The following is a 22,051-nucleotide window of genomic DNA, read 5'->3' on the forward strand; positions in this document are numbered from 1 at the left end:
TGAATTACTAAAATTAGGTTGCTCGAGACTGAAATTTATAATACAAGATGGTCAAATCTGTAAACCGTAATACTGTCTGTAATATAGTTGTAATACTGATTTAAAGAGAAATTCACTTTTCATGTACTTCAATAATAAAATTTCCTGCAAATTATGCTATATCAGGAATAGGTATGAACTTATTAAATACTTAAGAAAAATACTTAATCAGCCCTGGTCTGTGTGGGTCAATTGTTAGAGTGTTGGCCTGTGCACAGAAGAGTCATAGGTTCGATTCCCAGCCTAGGTTAGGGTGAATGCGGGAGGCAACCAATTGATGTGTCTCTCTTACATTGCTGTTTCTCGCTGACTCTGTCTTTCCCTCGTTCCTTCCCCTCTTCTACTCTCTCTAAAAATTAGTAGGAAAATATCCTCAGATGAGGATTGGGGAAAAAAAAAAAAAAAGTTTTTTTTTTTTTTTTTTTTTAAAGACACTCATTTGCCTAAACTAGTTTGGCTCAGTGGATGGAACATAGGCCTGAAGACTGAGGGAGTCCCAGGTTCGATTCGGGTCAAGGGCATGTACCTTGGTTACGGGCACATTCCCAGTAGGAGGTGTGCAGGAGGCAGCTGATCTATGTTTCTCTCTCATCGATGTTTCTAGCTCTCTATCTCTCTCCCTTCCTCTCTGTACAAAACCAATAAGATATATTTTTAAAAAGACATTCATTTGCACTGTACTAATAAAGCTAACAATTCCTTTTAAAAATGTTTCTGTTTATTTTTATTTTTTAATTACAGTTTATACTCAATATTATTGTCCATTAGTTTCAGGTGTACATCATAGTTTAAGCAATCATAATTTACAAAATGACCCCCCCCCGATATTTCCAGTTCCCGCATTGCACCATACATAGTTATCACAGTATTACTGACTATATTCCCTATGTTGCATTTCACATCCCTGTGACTATTTTGTAACTACCAATTTGTACTACTTAATTTCCTCACCCTTTTCACCCAGTCCACCATCCCCTCCCCTCTGGCCATCATCAAGCTAAACATTTTTATTTTTAAGTGACTACTTAAAATAAGACAAGACACATTTTTAGCAAATACTTTCTAAATCTTGTGGAAACAAACAACAAAACAAGTGGTATACACTTTTTACAGGAAATGTGACATGACAGAAAAATTTAATAAGATAGCCAGGTGTTTTTTTTAAGACCTGCAACAAGAGTGAAAAGGCAAAGAAATAAAAAAAGAATAAGCTAAAAGATAAAATAAAATAAAATAAAATACTTGCAGGACAACTAAAGTCTAGAAAACAAAGGTAAACTTAGGCAGTGCAAAGAACAGATTGGTGAATACATGTGTGCACAAACAACATCCTGAAACTTGCCTGGTAATTAATAGCTGATTTCATAATGCTTTAAGAAATAGTTAAGAGCAAAAGGGAAGAGCCAGCATAATCTTCTACATATTAATTCTGTTTTTAAAAAATCTACAAGGGAAAAAAATATACCAGAAAATGAGAATGAAGCAGGATGGAAACTTTTTTTATTTAAAAAGAAAACACAAATATGCATACACTAATCCTTGACAACTCAAAACCACAAAAATATCAATTTCTAGTATGGTAAATTTAACTACTAAAGCACAAAGATTATATAAATTTGCCTAACGTGGCATAAATTCATAACTAATATTACTTTATGCAAGTATTCAGTAATTTATCCATTATATTTAAACTAGAGGCCCAGTACACGAAATTCATGCACACTCTCTTGCAGTCCAGGACCCCTCTGGGGATATCCACCTGCTGGTTTTCTTCTACTTTTAAGATGACCTCTGCCTTTTTTTTTCTTTTTTTTTTTTCTTTTTTTTTTTTTAATGTAGTTTCCCTCTAATCATGCACCCAGGTATTAATTTTCTTTCTCCTCGCAGTCCTCACAGTCCAGGACCCCTGAGGGGAAGTCCGACTGCCAGTTTAGGGGGGATCGGGCCTAAGCCAGCAGTTAGACATCCCTCTCGCAGCCTGGGACCCTTTACTCCTTAACTCTGCTTCCTGCTCCTTAGTGACAGGCTCCTTACCGCCCAGCTAGCTGCTCCTGAGAACTACTGTGGAGTCGGGAGAGGCTCTGGCCACTGCCACTGCGATTGCCAGCTGTGAGCCCAGCTTCTGGCTGAGCGGTGCCCCTTGTGGGAGGGCACTGACCACCAGGGGCAGCTACTGCATTGAGCGTTTACCCCTTGGTGGTCAGTGTGCAGCATAGCGACCGGTTGGTCTGGCTGTTCCGCCATAATGGTCGCTTAAGCTTTTATTATATAGATACAAACATTAGTGAGACAGTAGATCCAAGATGGCAATGAGTAGGCAGAAGCTACACTCATCTGCTCCCAAAACCAAACAGGAATTACAACTAAAATATAGAGCAATCAACCTAGTCAACTGAAGACTAGCTGAAGAGAGGTCTTATAACCAAAAATTTACAGAATAAGTTACATCAAAACAGGTAGAAAGGGCAGAGAAGCAAAAAGGGCTGGCACAGCTCCCACAGGCAGCAGCCGAGATTCCAGAGGGGAATCTCAGCTGCAAAGGTTCCCAGTGAGAAGAATGGGCTCCCAACTCCAAGCCAAAGCTCCCCAGGCCAGAGCCCCAGACCTAGGAAGAGGTGCCACATAACATCTGACTGAGAATCAGCTGGGACTCTGTCCACCAGGGAGACACAGGAGCACTCTTGGAGACCCAACACACAAAATCTCATTTCTAGCAACTCACCCTGGACTGTTGGAGTGAGGTCAGAGCAGACTAGAACTCTAGTCTGTGAAGAGACTGGGATCTGTGGCTTTAGGGAGACAGTTGAAGGGATGCTGAGTCATTCTCCCACACCACAGACACTATGCTTCTTGGGTTGCGCACTCTCCTTACGACATCAACCTGGAGAACTCAGCCTCATCCTCTAAATTCCCTGTCGCACCACCATGCAGAGCTTTTGCCCTGCGGAGGTATGAGGTGTCAGCTGCCTGGGCTGGGGTGTAGAGGTTTTGGAAGACTCGGGGTATCTGTGAGATGTATGTCTTTGGGATAGAGGCCATTCTTCTCACTTTCCTGCGAACCTGACTGGTGTCTCCCATTCACTGGAGATTTACTAGCCCCACTTTGAGGGTCCTGGCAAGTCCACCCTCTGAATTCCTGTCCAATTCAGGACAGACTAAACCGTGTGGCTTTGGGACAAGAGGTACTCTCCCCCATTACCCCAAAGTTGACCGTCCTGGTACTGACCACACAAAGTAGAATTCACCCCAGCAGGTAGCACCTATCTCATGGGAGATCCACGAGCCCCATCTCCTGATTCCCCTTTCTCCTCCCTACTGAGATTGGGCTTCTGGCAGAATCTGGGACAGACTGAGTTGTGTGTCTATAGAGCAGGCCATTTTCCCCTTGCATGTCAGACCAACTAGACCACTTTCTTACACCATACACAAGAATAAACTCAAAATGGATTAAAGACTTAAATGTTAGACTTGAAACCATCAAAATCCCAGATGAAAAAAAATAGATAGTAAAATCTCACTCAGCAATATTTTTTTCTGATATATCTCTCCAGGCAAGGGAAATTCAAGAAATTTTAAACAAATGGGACTACATTTGACACAGAAAAGGAAACCATTAACAAATTGAAAAGACAACCCACTGAATAGGAGAACATATTAACCAATGATACATCCGATAAGGAATATCAAAAATTTATAAAGAACTTGTACAACTTTACACACACACACACACACACACACACACACACACACACACAAAAAGGCAATCTAATTCTAAAATGGGCAAAGGACCCGAATAGACACTTCTCCAAAGTGGATATACAGATGGCCAACAGACATATGAAAAGATGCTCAACATCATTAGTCATCAGAGAAATGCAAATTAAAACCACAATGAGCTATGTGTTAGAATGGATATCATCAATAATGTGACAAACAAGTGTTGGTGAGAATATGGGAATACAGGTTGGTACAGCTACTGTGGAAAGCAGTATGAAGTTACCTCAAAAAATTAAAAATGGAACTGCCTCATTACCCAGCAAATCCACCTCTGGGAATATATCCTAAGAAACCTTGAAACCCTAATTCAAAAGAATATATTCACCCTGATGTTTACTGCAGTACTATTTACAATAACCAAGATTTGGAAGCAGCCCAACTATCCATCAGTAGATGAGTGGAGGCAAAAGCCGTAGTAATTTACACAATGGAATATTACTCAGCTGTTAAAAAAAAAAAAAAAAGGAAATCTTACCTTTTGTGACAGCATGGATGGACCTAGAGAGTATTACGCTAAGTGAAATAAGCCAGTCAGAGAAAAACAAGTACCATATGATTTCACTAAATGTCGAATCTAAGAACAAACTAACAAACAAAATGGAAACAGATTCACAGATACAGAGAACATACTAGCAGCTGTCAGACAGGAGTGGGTTTGGGGGGATGCGTAAAAAGTTGAATTGGGCGGGAGGTTGAGCCAAAACTGGCTTTCCAACATCCCCCGAGGGTCCTGGATTGCGAGAGGGCACAGGCTAGGCTGAGGGACCCCCCTGGTGCATGGGAAGGATGCGGGAGGTTGGCCAGCTCGGGAGGGACCGCGGGAGGGCTCCAGGAGTTTCTTGCTCAGTCCCAATCTGCAGAGCCCCAGCAGCAAGCTAACCTACTGGTTGGAGCATCTGCCCCCTGGTGGTCAGTGCATGACATAGCAGTGGTTGAGTGGCCTTAGCATATCATTTGTATACTATGCTTTGATTGGTTGAACTGCCAACCGGTCTACCAGACACTTAGCATATTAGGCTTTTATTATATAGGATATACATATCTATAATAATGAAATCGTAATATGCTAATTAGACTGGTTGTCCTTCCAAAAGAAGCCAGGGCTGCAAGGGAAGCCTGGGTCATGGGTGCCAAAGAGAAGCTGGTGCAAGGAAGGCCTACTCTTGCACAGATTTCATGCATCGGGCTTCTAGTCTTTATACATAAATTTCAACCATGGTTCTCTCTCTATAGTAGCATTATAAGTAATTATTAATTTTCTTTAGATGTAGTTGTGGGTTTTAAACCTCCCAAAACATACATAAATTTTAAAAGTATATAAATATTTATATAAGTTAAATATACTTATATAATTATAAAATAAATCAGAAAAACATAAGCAATAATTTAGAAATTATTGGAAAAAAGGTATTTCTAACATTATATGAGTTGCAGAGATGCTAAAAGAAAACTTAGATACTTTTACTGTTTCTCCTGAACAAAGCTAATTCTTTTTTTTTTTTTTTTTTTTTAATATATTTTATTGATTTTTTACAGAGAGGAAGGGAGAGAGAGAGAGAGCTAGAAATGTCGATGAGTGAGAAACATCGACCAGCTGCCTCTTGCACACCCCCTACCGGGGATGTGCCCGCAACCAATGTACATGCCCTTGACCGGAATCGAACCTGGGATCTTTCAGTCCATAGACCAACGCTCTACCACTGAGCCAAACCGGTTTCGGCAACAAAGCTAATTCTTAAGAGTAAACTTCTAGCCCTGCCTTGTGTGGATCAGTTGAGTGTTGTCCCATGCACTAAGGACACTGGTTTGATTATCAGTCAGGGCACATGCCTGGGTTTAGGGCTCAATCCCCAGTGCAGAAGGCAGCCAATCGATGTTTCTCTCTCCCTCTTCCTTTCTCTCTCTGTAAAATCAATAAAAACATTTTTTTAAAAGTAAACTTTAGAATATAGTCATTTTCAAATAAGTACAAACATGTACATTCAAGTTTAGAAGTTACTGTGGAGATTATTCAGTTTTAATAAATGTTCTTTTTTCCACTTAGGAGAGAAGTGAAGGTCTGAAAAAAATACTTTAAGATTATAAATAATGAGAAAACTGATAACAAAACTCAGATCTTTTAAGTATTTGATTTTTATCAGAATAGTCAATAAATCTATTACACAGGTTTTGTCTCTCCTGCTATTAGCAATATTCAGTTTCAATACATACATGAGGAATTTTAAAACTCCAAGTGTGCTTCCTGTCACCACACTAATGTTTAAAAATCCATTGATAATTCCTTCCTAGTAACTAAGCAAGTTTGGTTTTCATGTGAAATATGTTAGGGTTAGTAACCTTCTCTAGTAAAACTCAGTAAACACAATTTGAATTCTACCTATCAGATAACATGCTTATATTAAAAGACAACTGAATGAACATATTTAATAGGAACAACATTCTGAACCTCAACTATTATTTTAAAATATTTTTTACACTTTTATTTTACTTTTTAATGGAGTTTTTAACTCTATATAAATAGAACTGGACATTCTCCCTTTTGGTTATATCAAAATTATTATTAGCATTACATATCATTTGCAAAGGCTATGCCCTTATATTTCCACAATGAATATAATAATTTAATACCTTCAATAAATCTTGCTCAATATAGAGCTATAATTCAAGATTAGTAGCTTCATTACTTCCTAACAGTTAGTCAGATAATACCATGCAGGCATACTGAAAGTGCTTCATCTTTTTGAAACCTAATGTCATTACCAAATTAATTAAAAACTATATATACATACTAATTTTTTTAATCTGCTAAAACCAAGTGGATTTCTAAATTGACTAAAGGTTTCAACTTTAAATAAGACAAATTGCAAAATCAAAGTCCACAAAAAACTATATATGAAACATTTTAGCTAGTGCAAATTATTCATTAACACTCTTCTTGCTTTCAGTTTAACTGCCACCGTACATTCAGATACATATACCCACATATAATATTTAATAATAATACATCTTTAAGGGCTAAAATTTCTCCCACCCACATAACTCTTTATCACCTTACCCCATTCTGTGCCATCCCCTGAACTCCGTGCTTCTCCAGCTCCTTCACCATCTTCAGCAGTCACTAAAAAATCAAATTCTTTCAGTGCTTCCTCAGTATCAGGATCATCAGTTAGGTCAGCAGCTAAACCTTCATTACCTATCTGTAAGTGAAACATAAGCCAAAAATTATTTTATCCTAAATTTTCAAAGGGTCCTTTATAGTTTCACACAATTATCTTTACACTAGAGGCCCGGTGCTCGAAATTTGTGCACGGGGGAGGGGGGGGGGCCAGCAAGCGCTGTCCCTCAGCCCAGCCTGCACCCTCTCCAATCTGGGAAATCCCTCTCACAATCCAGGACTGTTGGCTCCCAAATGCTCTCCTGCCTGATCACCACTCCCATGCCTGCCTGATTGATGTCTAACTGCTCCCCTGCAAGCCTGTTTCCCCCAACTTCCCTCCTCTACAAGCCTGGTCACCCCTAACTGTCCCCCATGCAGGGTTGATTTGATTGCCTCCAACTGCCCTCCCTTGCAGGCCTGGTGCCTCCCTACTGCCCTCCCTTACTGGCCATCTTGTGGTGGCCATCTTGTATTCACATAGGGGCAGGAACTTTGACCACATGGGGGCAGCCATTTGTATGTTGGAGTGATGGTCAATCTGCATATTACTCTTTTATTAGATAGGATAGAGGCCTGGTGCACTGGTGGGGGCCAGCTGGTTTGCCCTTAAGGGTGTCCCGGATCAGGGTGGGGGTTCCCTTGGGGCATGGGGCGGCCTGAGCGAGGGGCCTGTGGTGGTTTGCAGGCTGGCCACGCCCCCTCACCCCCCTTCCCGCAACCCAAGCAGAGACCCTGGCATCTGGAATTTATTTACCTTCTACAATTAAAACTTTGTAGCCTGGAGTGGAGGCCTAGGCCTGCTTAGGCAGGCAGAAAGCTTGGCTTCTTTTGCCAGAGAAACTCAAGCCTCTGTGGCCTCAGCCATCTTGTTTGGGGTTAATTTGCATACTTGCTCTGATTGGCTTGTGGGCATGGCTTGTGCAGCAGAGTGATGGTTAATTTGCGTATTACTTTTTTATTAGGTAGGACTGGCACTCCTATTTTTAAATTACTTAGGTATAAAATACTAGATTTTTCATGTAGTTCACAAATCCTAAAGCATACCTAGATAGATGTTTTTCAAGAATGCTCTGTGAAGAACATTGTAAAATGTGATGCAAGTAAGGTGGTAGTGAGAATTATTAATATGCTAATGACCAATGCTAATAACCTGTTTAATTATAATATATTCAGTTACCTTTTAAAAAAACCTATTCACTCTTTTAAATGGAAAACTTATGCTATTATAAATTGATCTCACTCACTTTGAACTATAACTTATAGATATGATACAACTAATAAAACATTAACTAAGCCAATAGCTATGGTAATTATAATAGTGCTTTACCTCCTAGAACAGAAACAAACAAAAAGGAAACAAAATGTTTATTTACTCGTTATACATCCTATCTAATAAAAAGGGAATACGCTAATTGACCATCACTCCATCACAAAGATGGCTGCACCCACAGATGAGGCCAAGTTCCCATAAGGAGCCTTAACAAAGCAATCAACAGGGACCTGAGGCCCCACCCCCTGCCCTGGCATCAGGATGGAGGATCTCAGGTCATACACCCTGCCCCAATGCCAGGCCAGGGGACCTGAGGCCATGACCCCCACCTCAAGGTGCGTTTCCGTCCTGGTGCTGGGCTAGGGGACCTCAAGCTGCTCCCCACACCCCCCAGCGCCAGGCCGGGGTACTTCAGGCTGCGCCCCCGTCCCAGCACCAGGCCATGGGACCTGTGGCTGTGCGACTCTGCCTGGCAGGGCTTGACAGGGGACCTCAGGTCGTGCCCCCCATCCAGTGGGGCTTTACAGGGGACCTCAAGGTGTACCCCCAGTGCTGGGTCGGGGGAACTCAGGCTGTGTCCCCCACCCAGTTGGGCATGATGGGGGACCTGAGGCTGCACCCCCACCCAGTGCTGGGCTGGGGGACCTGAGGCTGCGCCTCCCACACCTGATATGGCTTGATGAGGGACCTCAGGCCATGCCCCCCACCAACTGGGGCTTGATGGGGGACTGCAAGGCACACACCCCACCCTGGTCTGGGCTGGGGGACCACAGGTCTCACCCCCCACCCCGGTGCCAGGCCAAGGGACTTGAGGCCACGACCCCTGCCTGGCGGGCTTGACGGGAGACCTCAAGGTGCGCTTCCCGTCCTGGTGATGGGCTAGGGGACCTCAAGCTGCTCCCCCCACCCCAGCACTGGGCCAGGGGACCTGAGGCTGCGCCCCTCCCCCGCCACCTGGCGGAGCTTGACAGGGGACATTAAGCCATGCTTCCCACCAAGCAGGTCTTAACAGGGGACCACAAGATGCACCCCCAGTGCTGGATTGGGGGACTCAGGCCATGTCCCCCACCCAGCGGGGCTTGATGGGGGACCTTAGACTGCGCACCCTACCCCTGCGGGTGGGGCTTGACAGGGGACCTCAGGCTGCACCCCCCTCCCAATGGGGCTTGACGGGGGATCTGAGTCTGTGTCCCCCACCTGGTGGGGCTTGGTGGGGGATCTCAAGGCATGCCCCCCACCCCAGTCTGGACTGGGGGACCTCAAGCCATGCCCCCATCCTGGCACTGGGCTAGGGGACCTGAGGCTATGCCCCTTGCTTGGCAGGGCTTAACAAGGGTGGGACTGGCCAGGTCTGGATCAAGGCCAATGGGAGGGGAAGGTGGCTGGGTCTGGGTCTCACACAATTTTGAGGCACATGTATTTTATTGATTTTCACAGAGGAAGGGAAAGGGATAGAGAGAAACATTGATGAGAGAGTAACATCGATCAGCTGCCTCCTGCACACTACCTACTGGGGATGTGCCCACAACCAAGGCACATGCCCTTGACCGGAATCGAACCTGGGATCCTTCAGTCCGCAGGCCGACGCTCTATCCACTGAGCCACACTGGTTTTGGCATAGTGGGTGGTGACCTGACTTTGGGTGGCATGGTGCGTCCCAGACTCTGACAGAAAGAAGTTTTTCATATATATTTTACTAATTTTCTTTCATCTCTGAAACTTCTATTATAGAGAAAAGGCAAATAGTAATATTAAATTATTTTCTCTAATTTTGTGCATCGGGACCACTAGTATTAAATATGTTATAAATATAAAATGAGGCAAAAAGATTAAAAACTGTTTTTATAGACACAACGTTTTCCCACACCACTGTAACATCCCAAGAACTATAACTGAACCTATACTTTTATTTTTTTAAAATATATTTTATTGATTTTTTACAGAGAGGAAGAGAGAGTGATAGTTAGAAATATCGATGAGAGAGTATCATCGATCAGCTGCCTCTTGCACACCCCCTACTGGGGATGTGCCCGCAACCAAGGTACATGCCCTTGACGGAATCGAACCTGGGACCTTTCAGTCCACAGGCTGACGCTCTATCCACTGAGCCAAATCAGTTTTGGCTACTTTTATTTTTTTACATACTTGAAATATTGTACACTACTATGATAATTCACAAATGGATCACTGAAACCACTTTTGCTAACCCACATCACCACTAAAATAGACAAACCTGTTTCTTAGGGTATAAGCAAAAGTAAATTATTAATCCTTATCAAACAATGAGAATGTCAACACATACATTTATAATCCATAATAGTTTATTTCTATTTGAAATATAATATGAGCATATATATTTTAGTTAAAAAGCTTAGAAAATCAAGTTCCTACTTTGTGTTTAATAATCCGATGTTTGTCTTTTCCTTCTGGCATGCCTTCAATCATGTCATTTTCCTCTTCTTCATCACTGTCATCTGCATTTTCCAAGAAATTGAATGTCTCAAGAACATCACCAGAAGGCCTGAATGAGGGGAAAAAGGAGAATCCAGATATTCCAACGGTTACTTCTAATACTTCTTTCTGGTTCCTATTTTAAAACAGCACTTCAAGGTACTTCAGAGATCTAAATGACAACCTATTTATAAATGTTTTACTCAAGAAGAGAATTCTGAGATTATTTATACTCTACAATTAAAGTAAAAGTGACTGTTTTCTCTAATGTTTATTGTCCAAAATATTTTAAGTAATTACTGTATCAAAATAAAATCCTGTATTATTAGACACTCAAATGTGATGCTATTTCTCAAAATAAAGGCACCATAAGCAAGCAACTTAAATTGAGCATTTCTTATAACTTTATAACCTGCTACAGCTTCGACCAAATGTTTGAGGACTAAAGCCAAAGTTTAACTTATCAGGCTGCCCAAATTTAAATTTATCTTAAATCAGTTATAGAACATTCCAATCCATTTCACAGATTTTCTCCCCCCCCCCCCCCAATATATATTTTTATTGATTTCAGAGAGAAAAGGAGAGGAAAAGAGAAAGAAACATCAATGATGAGAGAGAATCACTGATTAGCTGCCTCCTGCATGCCCCACACTGGGGATTGAGCCCGCAACCTGGGCATGTGCCCTTGATTGGAACTGAACCAGGGAGTCTTCAGTCCAGAGGCTGACGCTCTATCCACTAATCAAAACTGGCAAGGGCTTCACAGATTTTCTTTACCTCAAAAACGGGATCCTTAACATAATAAAGATAGCTGCCTGAACTTGGCCAAACCACTTAAACTTTTTGGCTTCAACTTATTTATAGGCAGGGGGGGAAATGTGGAAATTGAACTGGATGATCTCAAATGTCCTTATCAACACTAAGAGTGCATGGTAACAAAAACAATAGAAAATTTACAGTTTTCTCCCTCCCTGATTGAAGGATTCTATTAATTCAAATTAAGGACATAATGTAAGAAGATTTTTTCTTTTAATAGCACTTTAACATGGCAGAGGGTTTTAACAGGTGTACTACATTTTGCCTAATCCAGCACATTAAGGATTTATATACATACTAGAGGCCCGGAGCATGAAAATTCATGCAATGGAGGCGGGAGGGGTCCCGTAGCACGGCCTGACCCCTCAAACAGCCCGGGAGCCCTCAAGGGCAGGAGGCGACCTGATGATCAGGGGAAGGCAGTGTCCCCATCACACCTCTGTTGCTACCACTGTAGGCAGTGCAAACCTTGGCCAGCCCTGGATACCCGAGCCCCGGTAAGCCCTGGGTAGCTGGGCATCTGCCATCTGAGGCTTGCCTGTGCCTCAGGCATCGTCTAGGCAACTGACATCTGAGACTTGCTTGTGCTTGCGCTTGGGCTGGCCCTGGGTGGCTGGGAAGCTAAGGGCAGGTCTTGACACACTGCCACTTTTCCCCCACCCCCACCACCAGCCGGGCTGAATGGACTGGGGAGTCCAGCAGGGCTGAGGGGACTGGGCGCCACCATCTTTGTCACAGCATGATGGTCAATTTGCATATTCCCTCTTTAGATAGGATAGAATGTAAAAGAGACTGTTTCCAAATGCAAATTAGTAAAAAAAAAAAAAATATACAAACACCAACTGCAATAATATAATATACACTTATTAGCTCAGCATTTAAAATATCTTACCTAATAAAAGAATAATATGCAAATTGGCCATACCTCCTCTACACCCACAAGCCATGCCCACCAGTCAGAGTGAGTATGCAAATTAACCTAAACCACGATGGCTGTGTCCACTGAGAGTAGGAGGGAGGCTTGGGTTTCCTAGGCAATGGAAGAAGCCAAGCTTTCTGCCTGCCCTAGTCGGCCTAAACCTCCACTCAAGGCTACAAAGTTTCAATTATAGAAGGTAAACAAATCCAAACAGAAATGGCAGCAGCCACAGAGCAAGTTGAAGGCTTGGCTCCGCTCCAGGCTACAAAGTTTCATTTGTAGAAGGTAAATAAATTCCAGATCACACTTTTTAATCTCTATTAGCTCTTTTTTGATCTCCAACTAAACCATTTAAAATAAGCCCTGGCTGATGTGTCTAAGTGGTTAGAGCATCCACCCACACACTGAAGTCATGTGGGTTCAATTCCTGGTCCTAACCTTACAAAGGCAAGAAGCTGTTGTGGATCTTTAATTTGTATTCATACGTGGTATAGTAAACTGAATTACTCTAAAATATCTATACTACTTAGCTTGGTTAGCTAGCAACTTTAGTTAAAAATTTAGAATACTTTTCCTCTTACGCTACAAAAACACTCTATGCTTCCTAAAATCCTGAGTATAGAAAATAAGGGCTCTATTAAATGCTAAAGACCAGGAGGTGCGAGAAAAATGTAGGAGAAGAGTATGGGGAGTGACAGCTAATGAATATGGGGTTACTTTTTAAGGTGCTGAAAATTTTCAAAACTTAAACTGTAGTGATGGCTGACAACTGTGAATATCCTAAAAACCATTAAATGAAATTTATGGTATGTGAATTATATCTCAATAGAGACATTAAAATAAAAAGAACATTTGGTAGCTATCTGAACACAAACAGAACCCAAAGCCTTATTCCTTTTACACTAGTATCTTATCACTGCTATTCTGATTACAGAGTAGCACAATAGTTTACTCTTGGTAAATTTTAAAAATCAGGATGTTAAAATAACTCTGAACTACATTACATCACCCTTAAGTTTTAATTTTATACCTATTTCAGAACTATTGCCATTTGAAAAGCATGTAAATGGGAAATTTATTGCCTGTGGTACCACTCAGGGAGAGAAAAGTCTTTAAATTTGAACTCCACCTGTTTTAAAAATTTTTTAACAGTACTAAAAAAGAAGGTAAAAAGATTCATAATACCCATTATATAAAAAATATTAACCTAGAAATATATATCATACCTTTTGATTTCTTGTCCTTTTTGCTTAGGAGATTCACCTCCATTCAGGATCTGTTCTAAATTCTTTGTTTCTACTGATCCATTTGGTTCTGAATTGGATAGTCCAAGTAATGACCTTACCCGCTGAGACCGTACATCTAATATTGTATCTGTGTAACCTACTTCCTGAAGATATCTATAAGAGAAAGTAAAAATATAAAAACCCACATAATAACACCAGCAAACTTAACTAAAAATTACATTAAAGGATTTTCGGAAAAACTATAATCCTATAAAATACATTCTTCCTTTGCCTCAATAACTGTCTTCTCTATAGACTAGTTCCAGTTTTAAGAGAAAAAGGCCAATTACAAACCGAAATTTAAGAAAGTGAATAGCACAGACAACATTAATCAAGGGTCAATTACTAAATCCTAAGAATCCCTAGAGCCTTAAGAGGCCATTATGAGTTGATGATAAATATTTTAAGTCTGGAAAGTGGTAAGAAATAAGCAGAACTCAACCTCAGAATAGTTATATGCTAGGTTTAAAGCCAGAGGTAGATGGACAGGGCACTTCTCCCTCTGGGATCAATTATCTATCTCATTGCATTTTTATTATCCTATGGTCTTGAAACTTTTTGTATATCTAAACCAGAGTACTCAATCCAGAATCCAGGATGAAAATGAAAAAGAAAGGAAAGCAAGTTAAGGAGTTCTCACCTGACAAGCCTTCCTATTTTCAGTGAAGTAGAACCTTAGGTGCTCTAATGACAGCAAGAGAGAATGGGCGGAGAAGTGGTAAAAGTTTACAATATCCACTGAAGTTGATGGGAGGAGGTGATCAGAATTATGGAGAAAGGCTCTTTGCAATGTTTAGACAAGAAACCATGAATATATAAGGGCATTTATAAGATTCAATCATTTTTCTCCAAGAATTATTATTACTTTTTATTTTAATCTTCACCCAAGGATATGTTTGGTTTTAGAGGGAGGGATGAAGGGAGGAAAACACTGATGTGAGAGAGACATATCAATTGGTGCCTCCCATATATGCTCTGACTAGGATCGAACCTGAAATCTAAGTACATGCCCTGACCGGAAATCAAACGCGCTATCTTTTAGTGTATGACAAGATGTATCAACTAGCTGAACCACCTGGACCTGGCCAGGGCTCTCCAAGAGTTATTTAGAAGTAGAAGCACAATAACTGAACTAGGGCTGGGAATATTGCAAGTAGGTATACTAAAATGACTGCTGTGAGAGGGTAAGCAGTGAGCAGCAAAAGAGCAAAGGGTTCTAGTAAAAGGGTGATGGATAATGGAGTCTAAGCTGGAGCTAGGGAAATTAAAACAAAAAGAGCAAACAAAAATAAAATAAAAATCAAACATAGGTTGAGAGGAGCTAATGAAGAAAATAGTCAGGCTCTAAAGAGCAAGGTAAAATCAGAGGGTGAAAACATGGAACTTGGAGTGAGAAGTGGAATTTAAGATAACTGTTGGAACATGGACTACCCCAGAGGTAGTTCTGGGTGATATAACAAGGTCAAGACTCTGACCACACATCACTAGGTTACTTAAATACAGGTAAAGATGTCTAGAGTTGAGAAAGTTGAACAATTAATTGTAAGTAACCCAGGATATTGGGAGTACACCAGTATCAAAGTTGCAAAATAAAGAGAGAAGAAGAAATAGATCAAAGACATTAAGATTTACCACAGAAGTACTTCTAATACAACGAAGAATTCAAATGTCAAAAAGAGGTGCCTCAAAAATTCAAGTGAAGAATAGGAATTTGGCAAGCCACTTCTGAAGTTTCAGATATCCAGTTAAATTTTTTCTCTAAACCAGTCTCACTTAAAACCAAATATGTGAATTTTGCAGTGATGGAAATGGAGTATCTACAACTTTGAGTTCTGTATTGTTTTTGTTCTGGCCTTCAGTCTTTACAACATACTACCTTGTAAATCAAAAAAACAGCAGCATCCTGGGGAACATTCAGAGGAAACAAACTTTAAAAAACAATATGAAAACTATATGCATTGTACCAGTATCATTAAATAATTTTTCACTTGAAAAGTTACTGAATATAGGCAGTTCCTACCTAGATCCTTAAAACTGAAAATGAGCCATTACTCACTGTCTTAATAGCTGTCTGCCTTGCTTCCACGTTAACTGGCTATTCTGAGGCGCTGTGGGAGCTTCTGTATCTTTGGTTTCTTCTAAAAATTAACAACAGAAAGACAAGTTTCATACACATTATTTCAACTATTGAAAACACTGCCAAAGTTCTCTAAGGGAAAAATTCTCACAAAAATACACCTAAATATTTTTATAAAGAACAGGAAAAAAAATTTTTAACTTTTATTGAGTATTTACTGTAGGTCACACTCATTTCAAATGTGTTTATCCCAATAACCCAAACTCTTAGGTACTAACCTCGTGTTTTAAAATTAGGAAAAGTCAAGTGTACATTAACTATAACTACCATGGATTCAAAAATCAAAAGCCCAGGCTTTGAAATACAATATTATTATTACTTTTCCAACTACTAGAATTCTGAGTTGAGCCGAAACCGGTTTGGCTCAGTGATAGAGCATCGGTCTGCGGACTGAAAGGTCCCAGGTTCGATTCCGGTCAAGGGCATGTACACTGGTTGCGGGCACATCCCCAGTAGGGGGTGTGCAAGAGGCAGCTGGTCGATGTTTCTCTCTCATCGACGTTTCTAGCTCTCTATCCCTCTCTCCTCCTCTCTGTAAAAAATCAGTAAAATATATTTATAAAAAAAAAATTCTGAGTTGAATACTTTTGAAATTAAAAAGCTATACTTAATACTTACAGTAGCTATTCAAGAGCAACACATTTAAGAAATTAGGTATATATAATAACAGCCCTGAATTGGTATCAGTAGAGTATATATAGTTAATTTCATTTTTAGAACTAAAAAAGTTTTACTACAGATAAAAAGTCATTTTTATTCTCAGGTAACAAAGTATATATATTTTTAAAGTTTAGACTGAAATTCAAAACTACTTATGGGCACTATTTTCCCATAAATTTCTATTATAAAAATAAAGATAAAGCAGAGAGGGCCATTAAAGATCAACCCTCAAAGAACGTTGAGAACTTAGAATAAATCACAGTTGTTAGGCTCCTAGACTCCTTAGTCACATGAACAAGTATTTATTGGCAGTAATTCAAATATTCTCTACAAGTATTACTTCTCTAACCTTAACAATCCCATTATTATTTTCTCATTCTTTCCCTGAACAAAGGAATTTGCTACAATTTCTAGAAAAGATTCTTTCATTCTAACAGTCACCTTATTTTTATAGTTATAATTTTTTAATTTATATCATTTTATTTTTAAATCACATAAAATACAATCCATAACAGAAAAAAAAAATTACAAAAGAATACTAATGCCCCAAATCTCATCACCAAAAGTTAGTATTTAAGACTTCATCATATCCTGACCAGTTTGGCTCAGTGGAGAGCGTCGGCCTGAGGACTGAAAGGCCCCAGGTTCCGGTCAAGGGTATGTACCTTGGTTGCGGGCACATTCCCAATAGGAGATGTGCAGGAGGCAGCTGATCAATTTTTCTCTCTCATCGATGTTTCTAACTCTCTAGCCCTCTCCCTTCCTCTCTGTAAAAAAATCAATAATATATATATATATATTTTAAAGATTTTATCATTTCATATTTTTCATCTGAAAATACACACTTAAGCTTCTCCCTCCTTAAAAAAAAAAGGACAATATGTGTACTGCACTATAAGCAGCTTTTGACAATGTCTCTTGAACATTCTATGGCAATAAATATAGATTAACATCTAAAATGATTACATAATATTCCATAGAAAGTATATACCTATTTAATTTAACCAGTCCCCTAATGTTGAAATTAGTTTCCATTATTCACTATTATAAATAATGTTGCTAAGGATATTCTTGAAGTACATCGTAAGCGTACAGCTCACTGAATTTTTGAACACACCCATGTAACCAGTACCTAAATGAAGAAACAAAACATTGTCAGCATCCCAAAAGCTTTCCTTGTGCCCTTTTCTAGTCACTAGATAGTCCAAGAAGAACATCAACACTATCCCAAATTCCCAAAACTAGATTAATTTTTAATTTAATAACATTAAATCAATTATATCAATTTTATGTGACTCATCAAGTTGTCAGGTTTATTTATAGTTTGTTAGCTTGTTGCTAAAATAGCATTCTGCTATGCTAAAATATCATAATATATTTATGAATTCTAATGCTGAAGAGCATTCCAATTTTTTCTAGTATTACTTGCTATTAAAATTAATGAACATACATATGCATTTTAGGGAGTGGAACACCTAGGAATGGAATTACTGGTCCCAGAACATGCTACGTTCCTTTTAGGAATACAACTGACAAATTGATTTTTAATTCCAAGATCAGTAGGTCTACAAATTCTCATTATTCCACATCCTCATCAACATTTGACTTTTTCTCTTTTTCATTTTAGCCATTCTGGTAGGTGTCTAACTGTATTGCACTGTGTTTTTAAGTTGTATTTCCTCCATTATTGATAAAATTGAGCATCATTTCATATGCTTCATGCCATTTGTAAATCCTACTTTATCGAGTGCCTTTTCAGGTCTTTTGCCTGTTTTTCTACTGCTACAAGTTTTTTAAAATCTAAATGCAAGGAAAAAGGAGCTCTTTAGGTATTTGGGTACAACCCCCTTTATAGGGTTAGTTTTAATATATATATATATTAGAGGCCTGATGCACGGAATTCGTGCACGGGGCTCAGCCCTGGCAGCCTCCGAGGCTGCCTGTGCCCTCGCAGCTCCAGCTTCATCGGAAGGCTGTCCGGAATGTCATTCGGCTGTCCAGTCTAATCACATATTATGTTTTTACTACAGACTGGTGTTATTGAGACAGAGGTATAAAAACATGCATATCTTGCACTTTTGCCAAATCAATATTTTGCACATTTTCTCTTTTTTATATTTTGCTTTATTTTGAGCATTTAAAAGGCAATACTGATTCACTTAATGTTTACATAGACTTTGATGTAAATGATTTTATCCCACTTTGTTTGCATGGTGTTTTTCTGACCATCACCTTGTCTTCCCACTAAACATCCTGAATAGTTTTTCTACCTCTGTAAAAACAATCTACTTTGTTATTAGTGTGTCTCCTATAAAGAGAATACTTGAATGTTATTTTACTTCTCTATCTCAAGAAATTTCAATAGTTAAGTTTAAAAACAAGTCTTTCGGTATGGGCAGGAAATATTTGCTAAATGATTTTGCTTTATACAAACTGTTGCCCTGAGACCAGCTAGCCAGTTCTGACTCTAGTTCTAGGAAAATGTGGCTGCAACTAGCCTCCTTCCTCACATTTATGCAGACCCAGTTATGGACAGTTCTTGAGTTCTAGAAAGTGATTGTTTATTTTCGGAATATTCTAGCCATAATAGAAAGTGGAGAAGATCTAAAAATAAATCAACTGCAGGTTGTATGTATTGTATAAAGTGTTCTGCCTAGTTCTTAGTACTATCAAACCAAAAACCAATTAACTAAACTTATCAAACTTATCAACTAACTAAAAAAAAAAACCCACAAAAAACCCATATGTAAGCTTTGCTCTCCGTACAATATACACATACTTTGACTTTTCAGATATGGAAACAACAGTAGGAGGAGAAAAATTATGTATCAAAAAGACATCTTTTTGTCTTAGTACCCAACATCCAGCAGCATAGAATTCAATTTGTATTATCAAAATATATATATATAAATGGCTTTTAAATATACCTGAGAAATTACCAATATTATTTCCAAATAGTATATCATATGAATCAAAATGTTAGACTTTTAGGATACTTATTAGACTTTTAGGATACTCAAATTGTAATCATATGGAACCCTAAAATTAGCTCTTTCCTATATACAGTCCCCACTCTCTGCACAATTATTCGTCAAATAGTACTCTCAGATTCACTATTCACTATCAGTTTAGAAAAGAGCTAAGCCAATTGGAGATACTTTTTTCCCTTCCTTATCCTTATTTGGCTGCCTCTACAATTTCCATATTCAATTAAATTTCCAAATGCTTTAGAACAAACTGAGTTAATCCCAGCTTCTTCAAACAAAAAGTTTTCAATAGTAAAAAAATTAAGCCTACATAGGATGAACAATAATTGCCTACAGGTGGAGAAAGAGTTATTACTTCATTACCTTTCACCTCTAAATTACTATTAAAAAAATGTACCCACAATTTTACACAGATTTCAACACAACAAAAATAGGAAAAATAACCTTAGAATTGAGATGCAGATGAAACTACTTACTTTTATTCATTTATTATTTTCCCCAAATTCTAGAAAGTAGTACAATAGTCAACCACTTGACCAACCAATTCTTTCAAAGGAAAATAGGAGGAAAAGAGAATTTGTCTATTAAATAAAAATAAGCTTGAACGAACTATTCTTTGGGAAGGGGTGAGGAGAAATATAAAAATATTTTACCTGATTCAAAGGTTGGCATTTTCAAATCACCTTGGTTCAGTTCTGTGCCATATTTTAATTTGTGATATTTTGCCCTGAAAAAATTAATAATAAATTGTTGAAAGAAAAAATTTTTTCCCTTTTTTACACAGTTAAGAAACTACTGGTAGATTTCTCCAATAACAAATAAAAAAACGGTATGAATGTGTTTCTTTCAACTTTACCTACAAAGGAAGAAATGTACTGCTTTAATAGAAAAGAGATGTATATTACCCAGCTAACATATATACCCAAGTAAAAAGAAAATCCCAAGACTTAGATCCCATAATAAAAGATATTTCAATTTAAAGATTTCAACATTTTTCTTTCCTCGTATGACAATAAAATCAAAACATCATCTTGTATTTTGTATCTTTCAAAGTGCTTTGGAATACCTTGTACAATGATATAGAGAATAACAGTGTTCTAATTTATTTTATTCACATAATAAACTGAATCACACATACCTTTCTTGTTTTAATGCATACTCTAACATCTTTATTCTTCTTACTAAATCCTTCTTCAAGTTTTCTTGACCTTTTCTTTCTCCTTGCAAAAATGCTATTCGGGCCTAAAAATATAAATGGTTCATTTATTTTCACTTTTTCTTAACTATACACAGGGAACTGAAAAAAGGAAAACAATAAATGTAAATTTCTGCACTTTTAATTATGATAGCAAGACTAAAAATTCATAGAAGCAGTCAATCAAACTTTGTTAGATAACATAATTACTTTAAAAACAAAGATAACTACAAACTATCTGCTTATAATCCTTAATGACTACTAATTTTACATGATCTTGAAAGAAAATTTTATGTGGCCCAGCTGGTGTGGCTCAGTGGTTGAGCATAGACTTATGAACTAAGAGGTCACAGTTCAATTACTGGTCAGGGCACATGCCCAGGTTGTGGTCTCAATCCCCTGTGTGGGGTGTGCAGGAGGCAGTTGATCAATGATTCTCTCTCATCACTTATATTTCTATCTCTCTCTCCCTCTCCCTTCTTCTCTCTCTAAAATCAATAAAAACATATTTTTAAAAAGTAAAGTGGACAATCCATGAACTTCACCATTCCTTAAAAAATAATGACCAGAGGAAACAGACAGAAGATAAGGATATAGAGGACTTGAACAACGTAGTAAGTCACCTGGATCTACTAGTCATATCAGAATATTCTACCCAACAATAACAAAATATACATTTTTCTCAAGTATACATGAGATGGTCTCCAGGATACAAGGCCACAAATTAAGTCTTAATTATTTCAAAAGATATATATTATAAAAAATTATCTCCTCTGAACAAATGCATGAAGTTCAAAATCAGTAATAGAAACAAACCCAAAGTCACATAAGTGTGGAAATTAAACAACACACTGTTAAGCAACTAATGTAAACCACACACACACACAAAAAAAAAATTAGTGAGGAATGAAAACAAACAAGATACCAAAACTTATGGGACACAGCAAAAACAGTGCTAAGGAGAATATTTATAGCTATAAATGCTTACATTACAAATACATAAGCAAGATCTGAAATCAATAACTTAAATTTACAACTTAAGAAATTAAGAAAAAGGATTTAGCAGAAGAAAAGAAATACTACAGATGAATAAAGTGCCACAGTCCGTAACATCCAAAACGACTGAACAGATGCCAGGCTGCATGCACAGCAGGCTCGGGTGGGCAGGGACTGGCAAGTGGGCTGAACTGCTGAACTCTCAATTCTTCCTGGGTCGCAGGCGCTGTGGCAGCACAGCCGTGACTGCCGCTGCCAAGGTGGGTGCAATGAGATTGGTCTGGAGGGCTTCACGACTGCCTCACAATTGCCCCACAATCACCCCACAGAGGGCACCAGCTGAGGGACTCCATAATCGCCC

General features: G+C 38.8%; 1 protein-coding gene across 1 annotated transcript in view; it reads right to left on the bottom strand.

Moving 5' to 3' along the window:
* STRN3 (striatin 3) overlaps nucleotides 1-22,051 on the bottom strand; it is an 82,576-nt gene that overhangs the window by 27,748 nt on the left and 32,777 nt on the right. Inside the window, exons 2-7 of the mRNA XM_084874674.1 lie at nucleotides 20,638-20,741; nucleotides 20,153-20,226; nucleotides 15,772-15,853; nucleotides 13,656-13,829; nucleotides 10,635-10,764; nucleotides 6,872-7,013 (exon numbers count right to left, since the gene is read on the bottom strand). Coding sequence (XP_084730800.1) covers nucleotides 6,872-7,013; nucleotides 10,635-10,764; nucleotides 13,656-13,829; nucleotides 15,772-15,853; nucleotides 20,153-20,226; nucleotides 20,638-20,741 — 706 coding nt within the window. The remainder of the gene's footprint in view (nucleotides 1-6,871; nucleotides 7,014-10,634; nucleotides 10,765-13,655; nucleotides 13,830-15,771; nucleotides 15,854-20,152; nucleotides 20,227-20,637; nucleotides 20,742-22,051) is intronic.

Source organism: Pipistrellus hanaki (genome assembly GCF_964339955.1).
Source record: "Pipistrellus hanaki genome assembly, chromosome: 1".
Taxonomy (NCBI): Eukaryota; Metazoa; Chordata; class Mammalia; order Chiroptera; family Vespertilionidae; genus Pipistrellus; species Pipistrellus hanaki.